The sequence below is a fragment of the Calidris pugnax genome, unplaced genomic scaffold, assembly GCF_001431845.1.
Source record: "Calidris pugnax isolate Ruff unplaced genomic scaffold, ASM143184v1 scaffold24, whole genome shotgun sequence".
In the NCBI taxonomy this organism is placed as follows: Eukaryota; Metazoa; Chordata; class Aves; order Charadriiformes; family Scolopacidae; genus Calidris; species Calidris pugnax.
This window is the reverse complement of record NW_015090922.1, coordinates 26126620-26138929: the sequence shown is the minus strand read 5'-3', so window position 1 is coordinate 26138929 and position 12310 is coordinate 26126620. Positions and strand designations below refer to the sequence as shown.

Genomic DNA, 12310 nt, shown 5'->3' with positions numbered 1-12310 from the left:
TCCAGTTCAAATGGTAATTACACTCACATAACACCAAAGTGAAATTATTTTCATCGTGATATTAAGTAGAAAAAATAATTAATATCTTTTAAAGTTTTCAAAGAAAGATAAAAATACAGGAGCTCAAGTGGTGCAGACGACCTTTTAGTCAGCTGAACTCAACATTTCTATTAGCCTTTAAAAATATTCTTCATGTACAAGTCACAGAGTTAGTTGTTTACTGATCCAAATCTATTTTCAGTTGTTTAAGATGTTAATAACAAATAGGACGATGTTTTCTGAGCAATCAAACATAGAAATACATGGGAACAGTTGTCAGATTTGCAGCTTCACAGTAGTTCCTGCCAACTACAACAGGTGTGTTTGAGTAGTACTGAACAGTAATGAATGCACATACAGTTAATCACATTAAGAAACAATACTATACTTTAGATTGCTAATCATCACTGTTGGTTTGGGTTTCTAACAATGCCATTTAAATTAATATAGTAAGTAGTTCTGAAGAGCTTTTGATTAAATTGAAACGTAATCAGTTCATACTTAGGGAAGGAATCAGGTACTAGAAAGCCGATTCCCATGGTTACTTTTAGTAAAAAAGCCCAGAAGAAGATTCTCATCACTAACTTCACAACCAGTTCTCATACAATTAGCACCTGTATCTTACATAATGACGACTGTGGTAATATCACCCTTATTCACAGATATCTCTGACTTCCCAGTTAAGAAATTATGGAAATTTTAGGAAAGTTTAGGACAGTTTTTAGTGACCTAACCAAAACACCCCTCAAAAACGACCAAACACAAACTATATATATTCAAATATACACTCAAACGAACATCCACCTTTCTGTATTTAAACATTATGTGTAGGTTTAGCTCTCGGAGAGATGCAAATGAGGTTTTTTTTTTAATTAACCTCATCTTATAATTTACTAATGCAAACCTGGTCTATATCCTGCACCTCAAGTCCTGCTAGTGGAAAACAGATTGCACTTTTGCTGTTTTTCAAGGCCTTATTATGAAAACTGAGAGGGACTGCAACATCATATGGGCTACACATACAAGTTTATAAACACAACACAATAAACTCAGGGAACTGTTACACCCAGTTTCATTTTAAATGTCTAATTAAATTCTTTTAATCTCTCCTTCAAAACACCTGATATTTCCAACTGATTACAGAAGGAACTTAGGACCCTAAGTGGATGAATTATATCTAAGATAAATAGAGAAAGCATCATGAATACCCCAAATCTTCAGTGACAATCTTCTGCACTGAGAAGCGATACTGCCAAAAGAACTAAAGGGCAAACACTGGATTTTTGTAATTAGAAATGTGGCTATACAATATATATTTAAAAAAAAAAAAAACACCTTTGTGTACTGAACATTGATCTTTATTCAAATTTTCCTGTTACCTTCAAACGCTCGTGCAGCATCTACCAGGTGGGACCAGTCTAGCCCTGTGGCAGTGTCTGGCAGGGGCATCAGGCCAGGATCATTGAATTTGGCTTTATCAGATAGGGACCCATCTGAGAACCAGAATTCATCTAAACAGTAAACACAATAATTAGTCTTCCTATAACAATGATCTACAATTAATTTTGAAGCTATCATAATGAACTGCAAAAAAAATGCATAAGCAAAGAGTGCTTATCTTCATTGGTCTTGTTTCTGTCTTTTCCTGTTCAATACTCAGTATGGGTGGAATAATCTTTAAATTTCAGCAGAATAAGATGGGAAGGGTTTCTAAAGTTTTTTGGTGCCACTTTGCACATTATGTGTTTGCATTTTCATATGAATGCTGTGTGAGTAGGCAGCATCCATTCTTAAAGTATAACATATTAAACCTGAGCACTGAGCAGAAAAGTCGCTAGATAGACAAAGTTATATTTTTAAGAAGGCTGTGAAACAACATGCAAGATATTTACATGCAGAGTTTTATCTTGAAATGTAAATATTTCCATTCCAGAAGCAATTTAAAAAAATATCACATGCTTTTCTTTTAATGCATTTGTAGAGTCTAGCCTATATCCAAAACTCACTTTCACATTGAAAATACTACCGTATTAGTTTAATATTTGTAGCTGTATAGGAGCTGTATACTCCAGAGTGAACTGTAACACATTGCATACTGTAGATAGATTGTATATGAATTGAAATGTATACGCTACAAAGTTAGATCAAAGACAGGTTTCAGTTATGCAGTCTTTTAGAAAGTTATCATCACGAATATACATCCTAGTAGAGGAGATGCTAATTTTCATAATTATCTTAAATAGTTTTACATTTTCTTTATCTATCCATAGCAATGATTCAGACTACAATATTTATGAGGAATATTTTTCCAGGAAAACACCAAACATAAAAATTAATGAAGGAAAAAAAAAAGAAAGCACACATACAAGTGGAAGATACATTATAATTTAAGAAAATGGCATGCTCTCTTTATCCTGATACCAATGAAAAAGAATACCAAAGTCCATTTGAATTAAAGTTTCCTAACTTAAAAATCCAAAAAGCAGTAGCCTGTTACAGAGCATTTTCTTTCACGGAGCAATTACTAGAGCATATCCTATTATTTGCAGATAGTTAAAAAAAAAAAATAAATAAAAAAATCAGGAACAGGAAAGTGAAGCATGTTTGCAATCCTCTGCAAAAAATTTAGAAGGCCCACAAAGCAAAAGCAATGCAGAAGAGGTAGAAATCCTGTTTACTTATGTGAAAGCCGTAGTATTGTTATATTACAATTGGAAGTGGCTTGACAAACCTCTATAGAAATATCTTTCTCAGTACCCACACTCTTATTATGCAAAAGTGCACGTCATATGAAATGGAAAATGTAATACACAAATATATTCTACCTGTATATCTGTATTAAAATTTGATTTTTAGTTCCTTACAAACATACATAAAATCTTACCTAAGGTTACCTTGGAGTGCGAATACATTGGAAGCTCAACATCAGAGCAATCTCTGAACTTTTGTATATGACCTGGGAATTTTAAGAACCTCATTTATGCATGTATAATTGTTTTATACATCCCTTGTTGTGGAAAATAGACAGAATGCCTTATTTGAAAGGCTGGCAAGCCAGCTTTTGGTTCTAGATCAGCAGGCAGGCCCTAAGGGACAGCCCTTGCTTTTGTGTGATCAGCCTACAGAGGCTGATTGTGAAACCTGTCAGGAAGATGCCTGCTCCCAGTGCAATTCTGCTGGCTTTCCAAATTAAAGTGTAGGAGTGATATATTCACCAGTAGTCATCCTTCATTATGCATTGTCTTTGTGAGAACCTCAGTTCACCTTAGGGTGGATCCTATTCAGTCCCGCATTAAACTTGACAGAGCAACTCAACTGCAGAAAGCCTGCCAGAGTAGATATTTGAATATTGATAGCTCTGAAAACACAAATGCCCATGCTGATGGCTGGAATTATAAACAGAATAACTGAACAGGCATGAGTATGCCACCACAGTTTATTTCATTTTCAAGATATAGATTATGTGTTCTTGTGCAATAGGGGTGGGGAGGAAGAGGAAAAAGAAAAGAAAAGGAGCTCTAATGAGATAGGCTTCTTTGTGCTTTTGAATTTCAGATAATATTGTTTGTATTTCAGGAATGCTCTGGATGAGCTGAATTACTTCCAGCCTCCTGTATTTGCATTTCCTCCCTGCTCCTCTTACCTTGCTGTTACCTCCACTTTATCTCTGTACAAGTGCCGCATTAGCAGCTGCAGGCTGCCTGCTGTCTTCCTTTCTGATTAGTGCAAAGGTGGCGAGTTCTGCTCGGGCATGCCCACCTCTGTGTCCAGAAGGACATGTCTAATCTCGTAGGCTGCTATCTTCATTGCCCACAAGACTGGTTTTGAAGCAACACAGACTTACCCCTTATTTCCTTTGAGGAAACAATGTGTTATCTTTCAGTTTTAAAGACTATTTTATTTGCTATACTCCTTTTGGGACAAAATCATTGATCTTGTGCCTTCTGGTCATTTCAGTTATGTCACTCTCTTCCTACACTTTGGCATTCTCTTTATTTGTATTATTGATACATAAAAGGATAAAGCATTTTGAAGAGTACTTATTTGCACCAAAATTATATGGTCAGTTCAGTTTTTAACAGAGCATCTCAAACTGACTGTCATCAGTCCCACATATTTCTGTATTCAAAGAGTAACTAGTTACACAGAAAGAATAAAGATTCACCTGACTTAACCTTTTCTACTTCCAAGACAAGTATCCTGCTTCAGCTGGAACTGCTGCTTTTATGTGGAGACTACACATCATGAAAAAATAACTACTCCTCAGTTACTGTGCTCGAACTAGACATGTCATTTAACAAGCAGATTATCTCAAAAAGATGCTGCAGCTAAAGGAACATATGAAGTCATATGTGGACATAAATCCCATTGTCTGTAATCACCAATTATACTCTATATGCTTGGACTCTATGGTCCTCTTTCAACAACAGCTTCTGACTTCCCAAGCCTTCCCTTCTTCCATATTGCCTAAGGTTGTCCAAAGTCTCTCTTCAAAGATGCAAGGCTGCTAGTAGGCTTTCTCATGAACATATGATTATGTTACTGATAGAATAGTGGACATGCGCTCCCAATAACAACAGGGAAGGCAAAAGTAGTTATTGAAAATAGTCTCATGTTCTGGTATTCACTGTGTGAGAGTCCGTAACAGACAAATGGATCTACTCCCTTGGTTGTGTGAATTATTTAATCAACAAACTTTAATTGCTTACTAAAGAGCTGATTTCCAAATTGTTCATGTTGTACATCATCAGTACACAGTGATACTCTTCCATTTTAATACTGCTTCTTGTCAATTAAGTTAGTTATGGATTGAAGCTTACGATGGAACTAAGCCCGTTTTAAGATAGACTTTCATCTAATAATATTGTTGCAGATATATCAGCCGCACTTCTGGCAGCCTATTCCCTATGACACCTATAATCTGAGAACTTTCAGAAATTGTTAGTGTATCATTGCAAAATATTCCCTTCCTTATGACCCTCTTGATTGCAAGTATCCTGCACCTTGCTCCTTTCACAGGAATTTCATGCCAATGTATCACTTGGGACATTTTTCTATTCCCTTTCTTTTTGTGTTTCATAATAGGAGTGGACCACAATGCTGGCAATGTCACTCAGACTGCCTCCATGTGTCTCCCTGGGGTTCTGACTTGTGTTAGTACGTTAGTTCTCTATCAGTGGCTCTCATATTGTTTTCATTCTTTCCCTGCTAGTCCAGCTGCCATGAATTTGCAAGATGGGGATAGATTTGTACCTGCAACCATGTGTGGCGTTCTAGAATCACTCAACATGAACTGCACTATCTCAGTCAGGGAATCTTTAATGTCCCTAAGGTAAAATTTTAGCATTCTCAGCTACACAAGTTCTGCTTTCTGGTTTAAGTTAAAAGTAAGATAAAATGAAATAAATCTTTCTACATTTGTGTACTGTGTGCTAACAACAGCACTCAGCTTTCAGAGCTTGCATTTTAGCCTTTGCTGAAAGCAACTCTTCTTTCACTTTACTTCCCCCAGTGATAAAAAAATAAAAAAATCCTGTAGCTCCATTTTCTCATCTCCTTCCCACCGTCAACATCACACACAACTGAAGTTTCTGTTTCCATATCTGCATGGTCCTTCTGTCTGACAATTCTGATTTCCCAGCAAACTGAAACCCTTCAGGTTGCCTATTATGCTTTGGTTTTGGTGCTGCCTTGCACACCTATTAATCACGCTCTTTTTCTTGCTAAAGGGGTCTCAGGAGACTCGGTGCTGCCACTATTTCACATACCACATGCTGGGCAATAACACACAAGAACGTATCTTTCTAAAATGAATTCCAGCCAAAACCACAGTTTCCACTGATTTCTGTAAACTTTAAACATCAGTAAAATCAAAATGTTTTATGATCACAAACGTTTGTATTTTACAAAAGACATTACTATGACAGCTAAAAATCCGGATATCTGAAGCTGCAACCTCAAGCTAAAATTATAAATGAAAAAGATATGTCTCATATCACCACTGCTACAGAATTTAAATACCTGCTATGCACCAATTACAAAAATCTTCCTAACAAGAGCCAAAGGTAGTTTCTTACACGGAGATACTGACTAACCTTAACAAAGGTGGGCAGGTTGTGATGTGTTTGTTTTCAGAGTGTAATTACAGATAACCAATTAAATCTTCCTTGAAACAGCCATCATAAATTATGCTATATTGCTGGTATTGAAAAGCACTTTTACCATACAAAACCAGAAGCAGAAAATAGAGGTTGTATGAGAAAATAGCATCAACTAACTTGGATATCAGCAATCAGCTCTGTTTTGACTGACAGGATACTAGTTTCATGGTTTTTACCAGCTATGTGTATAAATAACTTTCTGTATCTAAGAAGCAGCAAGAATGGAAAATAAGGTGTTTAAGAACTGATACACAAACCACTAACATTTCACTGCTGGAGGAGTGGTATACAGCTTGAGCATACACCGGTAATTGCCTTGTGTCAGTCTCTAGAATAAAAGCATGCAGAAGGTTTGATCCCACTGCACGTTTACCTCTACAGGAGACGGCTCTAAAAAACACAGGCCTGACACAGTAAAAAGAAAGATATACAATCAGGATGCCTGGTTATATACATAGCTACTTCATAGACTACAAAACCTACTGAATTAGGCTCAAATGAAAAAAATGGACATTCATTCACTGTTAGTAAAAGCAAAGGATCTTTTCATATTAAATTTATAGTAAAGAGTTTCACTCCAATAGAAAAATATTTTCAGGATGGTAAAAGGTACACCAAGCCTGCATTCCCATCTGCAGCAGGAATTTAGCAGTTGTTTGCAATACCAGTTTAAAATCAAACAGTGGTTAGTGACTAAAAGTCAGTCTCATAGCTGAGGCCACTGTAACTAGAGAAGTGTTTTGTATACAAGGCTTACTTCTGAAAGTTAGCTAGTGACTGCTAGTTCCTGAAGGACACAATGGATCACGGAGCCTTTTTTATTACTATTTCTTTTAAGTCATCGGTTTGCATTCTCTCTGGACATGCACCTACAAAAGTCCTTAATGCTTTCAAGAAATTCACCCAGAGCTTCTTAACTAGGGACTTCGGAGTCTACAGTTGATCTCAACTGATGTACTATTTTTTAAATTGTGGTCAGCTGTGATGCAATATTAAAGTAGCCAACTAAAAGTGCTTTTCTTTTTTTTTTTTCCCTAGATTAGGTGTCCCCTGTAGGTCAGCCTAAAAGAACTGAGAAGTGATTTAGCATTTTTTTAATATCAAAACTCTTATTAAATATAAAAATTGACATATATAGCCTAGATGTATGTATCTGGCTGTGTAGATTTGGGCTATGGTATGTAAGCATACATATTTTTCGCTTTTTCCTCTTTTTTTGTAATTGCCATAATCTTCATTCCATTTTTTCCACAAACTTACTACAAACTTTACAGTTCATCACTCCATATTGGAATTTTTACAAAATAAGCATATAATAAAGATGTTGCTTATGAAGACCTCACAAGTAAAGAGACAACTTCATAAAGACTTACTACAAACTTTACAGTTCATCACTCCATATTGGAATTTTTACAAAATAAGCATATAATAAAGATGTTGCTTATGAAGACCTCACAAGTAAACTTCATAAAATAGTTTTAATTTAGCACCCCAGAGTACTCTTTTTCTGTCATTAAAAATGAAGTGCTATTTGCAAAGGTTTTACTAACATGTTAAAAAAAGAGTATCTGAAAATTCAGTTATGAAACTGGAGATGACAACAATAACTATTATATGTTTCCTTTTAAGAAGTTACCCAAAGGATCATCTAAGTAGAAGCTGTCCCATTTAGCTATTATTTTGAATATATTTGTGAATATTGCAGTAATTTGAATGCACACAAAAAATAAACAAATAAAACAATTTTTAAAAATTTGACTTCATTAGGTCACCACTGGAAAATAAAATGATAACAAGAAATACATTCAGACAAATGTTTGTTGCCTATCCCAGGTCTCATGAAATTTTTTTGGGAAGTGAATGCTATCTCCAAACACAATAAATCTGAATTGATCACTAAAGCAAGCATAAGCATATACTGCTGACTAAATATGCATTGGCTAGGATATCTAGAACATTGACTTTCATAGCTTCACCTTAAAAGTAAAATCTAACTTAATATTTGGTGATTTGTTTGAGTTTATTACAAATATTCCAAACTCGGCAATGACAGCAACAATCACTTACTTCTCAGATTTCCCATTCCAGGAGTCAGGCTCATTCTGGGAGGCAATGTGCTGTGATACGGTGGAGTAGTGCTGAATAAGATATCATTTGGCAAGGCCTGGTCTAGCATTGAACTTCGAGAGCTGGCATATGAAGAACCTCTTCGATTGCTACATATACTCTCATCAGATAGGGTACGGTAAAGTGTCCTCCGTGGAGAAAGGTTTCCATAAAATGAAAACTAAACATCAAAAAAAAGGAAGATATAAGAACACGTATTACCGGTTAAAATAATTCACAAAGCCGTATCCCATCACCAGTACTTTTCAGGGCAGGCACTCTGGAATTCTTGAGCTAATACAGAAGATCAGAGATTTGCCCCATCGTATCAGATTTACTGGGGCCTCAAAAGAGTTACTGAATTGGATTTTCATACTTCCTCTTGGTATTTTGGAACAAAGCGTCATGAATTTATCAGATACTGTATAGTTTTATTAATTCTGAAATGCTAAATGAAACCTCCACAGCTTTATGACAGCAATGTTTTTTAGAAATATATATAAGGTTACCAACTCTGGCAACATTTATTCAAGGTTATACATAGAACTGTTTGATTTTGATTTGAAATGACTACGCTTTTATGTTAAACATTCTGAACTGATACAGGGTGCAATATAATTCATTGAACGATAAAAGTGACTTGAGATATTGCATCTCTCCAGAGATCATAGAATAGGCTTAGAAAAGAGGATAAGAGTTCAGTGAAAACTGTTCATACATTTCCAACAGTTACTTAAACCACAGCCCAAATATCTACAGTAGAACAAGATGTTACTGTATTGTAAAATTGGGCCATTCCACTTCATAAGGCATTCTTTAGCACTGCAAATCCAGTTACTGTTCATATCGACAAACATCAGTTATTTCTTTAATTATTTTAACTGGTTTGTCCTGCATATAACAATATAATGTCCTGTCCTGTTTTCTTTGTAATTAATTATGAGTTGCATATTCCCTATGCAGAACGTACACTTAAGAGCAGTAGCTTTTTAAAACAGCAATCACAGCATAGAATTAAAGATATCTACATTGTTATATTTCTGACAAAACTTGTTCTCTGATGAATACTTCTAAAAGGAATACACAGACACATTCAATCAAGCCACAAGACGCAGCCTTTACAAAATACACTTAATAGTGCTAGTTCAGGAAAGCATCTGTTTTCATGACAATACATAACATGCTCAATTGTTAGAATGCTTAACTGTATCCCTGAGAAAACTGAGGGAGATATTCAGATTCTAATCTAGGAATACGTCAAAATACTACATTGGTTCTAGGGATTTGCCTGAAACAGATCTGGGAATATACACCGTCCAAAACTTTATTTTAATACTTATGTAAAATAATCCTTAAAAGATTGGATATTGGTATCCTTCTATAAGAAGTGGTTAAAGAATATCAAAAGACCCTGAGTCTAATTAGGGACAACATTAGGCAAATGGTTAAAAGCCTTCACTCTCTGAATTGAAGGGTCTCTCATCCTCTTCCCTTCACTCACGATTCCCAGCAAGCATCCTGCTGCAATTCTTGGCTGTTACACGGTCTCCTCGACCCTATACTGCATTATCTATCTATAAAGGTTGTTCACTAGCTATCCAAACATGTCAAATGTTAACTGTTGGAGCCTTACAGAGTTTCCTTTCAGGGTGCAACAAAAAGTAAACATTACCTATAGGGTTCATGATTCCTTGATCTATGAAGAAGGTAAAACCAAATGAAAAATGTGTTTTGATCTTGTAGAATCTTACATATTCAGAAAATTCCTTTCTAGCTTCTCTGTCAAAGACAACTAACTCACCCATACCAAGACTATTATGTTCTATGAAGGCATAATCATGCTGAGTCCTACGGCTGGAGATCACCTGCAAGACTCACTAGAGTCTCTCACAAAGTGAGCTTCCATTTGGATGTCTTGGGAGGAGAAACAAACAGCAGTAATTTATCTCAAGATGGCCACACCTCCTCACTCCTTGTTGTTTCTTATTTAGGTAGCCAGAAACAATGGCAGCTCTTGAAATCACCACAGAAAACCAATTATTGTATCAATCATAAATCATAAAAACCTCTAGGAGGTTCATGAGAATTCAAACCCATATAACGCATACTTAATATACTGCACGTTAAAAAATATAGATATGATCTGAATTTTAAATTCAACTATGCACTTAGAGGATTCCCATGTGCTACTTTTGTTCAGACATGATGATTATGCTAATTAGCACATTGTATAAACACAATGGGTTAAGAGAGCATAGAATTAATATCTAAGTGTGACTATCATCTCAAGAAATTTAATTGCTTTGTGCTTTATTCCACATTAAGCACAGAATTCAGAATCATGTATGCTCTGGGAAGTAGTAAATTTTAAGTTCTGTATCCACTTTTTGTGGACTTTTATGTATTACCCATTGTCTTCATACTATAGAGATTAGATGTCTGCTCTCCACTAGCGCTGACAATTATGCCTTTTGAGCAGTTGCCACTGATACCTACACAAAATTGTGATTCAGGCTTCAAACAGAGCTGTTGGTACTGAGTATCATAGGGCAGGGGAAAGTAGGCTACTTTTATCCACGTGCCCTTAATATCATATGAGGTGTACAAATTTAGGCATCCAACCTTGAAAATGTTACTTTTAATCTTTGAAATTATAATTAAGTTGGTCAATTTGCACCTGTCTTGGCTTAAGCTTAGCAAAGACATACTTAAAAGAATACTGACTTTCATACATAATCATCAAACTGGATATCACTTTCATATTGTGGGAAATGATATCTTGGGACTTACGGTCAGTATTTTTAGCATCTTCATGGAATATTCTTGGCTTGTACAAAATGACAATGCCTTCTCTACAGCAATTTTGGGAATACCAGAAATTCATTTCTAAGATAACTACGTCTGAGATACACAGAGCGCCAAAGAAAGTAGCTAACCTTTCTTCTCCCCTCCTCCATAGAAAGGCTGTCTGGCAGCATCAACTTCAGAAAATCTTCTTTGGACAAGACTTGCTGGCTTTCAGCAATGGCGTTCCTCACAGAACTTTGGAGTGGACTCGATGCAGAGACAGCATCAATATCATCATACACTCTGTTGAGACAATTGGTGTTTTTAGCAAGAGAAACATAGTGCTCTTGGATTTGAAATACTGCATTTATACTCTGTCACAAAGTAAAAATTGTTAGAATCATCTCCTGACACAGCCCACTCTTATTTAGAACATTTTTTCAGTCATTCTATATTTATGAAACTGTTTATAGGTCCAAAACAAAATTCTTAAGATACTGAAAAAATCAATTTTAGGAATTCTAAAGAACAATTTAAAAAAGCATAATGCTTATTTCTCCTAGCTTGCCTCTCTTTTTTACACACCACACTTCTCTATTATTAAAGCTGTATTTAAAGATTTCCAATAGTTCATAACAAAATATTTTAACTTTTACATCCTTAGGAAATAAGAAAAATCAATATTCTATAGTGTGATATTGTATCCAGCTTCATGATCTGGCAAAATTACTATGTTCGCCAATGGCAGTGTTTGAAGTGTATTGGTAATCGATTGTGCCATGTGTCAAGTGTGTTTTATTATCAGCCATTTCATAAAGCTCTTTAGATAAATAAAACAGCTGTCTTAGTTAATTATCAGCATATTAAAATGTATTTACAGTCAACAAAAGACTGTCAAACTGAATTATTACCTTTCAGCTTCCTTCCAGTGAGAAAGAAGAGAGAGAATTTTAACAGGTTTTCTCTGGAAATGCAATCGAAGGAACTACAGACGCCTGATCACACAGAATATACATTTGAAGCCATTACTTACTGCAAAGTGCAGCATAATCAGTGACTCTGTCTTCAGCAGACAGCAAACAAGCTTTGCTACAGTAAAGTGTAATTCTCAGTGAATTATATCCTATAGTGGCACAACATTCAGCAATTGACCTGATTTTCATCATCATTGCTAATTAGAGATGTTATTTTATTTCAACATAATTATCCTCAGAGAG

General features: G+C 35.5%; 1 protein-coding gene across 4 annotated transcripts in view; it reads right to left on the bottom strand.

Moving 5' to 3' along the window:
• The window catches only part of SIPA1L2 (signal-induced proliferation-associated 1 like 2), a 107891-nt gene that overhangs the window by 10118 nt on the left and 85463 nt on the right, over positions 1-12310 (bottom strand). For 2 of the 4 annotated variants that reach the window (XM_014951021.1, XM_014951022.1), the window contains exons 16-18: positions 11243-11396; positions 8268-8487; positions 1419-1550 (exon numbers count right to left, since the gene is read on the bottom strand). In XM_014951021.1, the coding sequence (XP_014806507.1) occupies positions 1419-1550; positions 8268-8487; positions 11243-11396 (506 nt within the window). The remainder of the gene's footprint in view (positions 1-1418; positions 1551-8267; positions 8488-11242; positions 11397-12310) is intronic. The other 2 variants (XM_014951023.1, XM_014951024.1) reach the window with 1 other exon arrangement.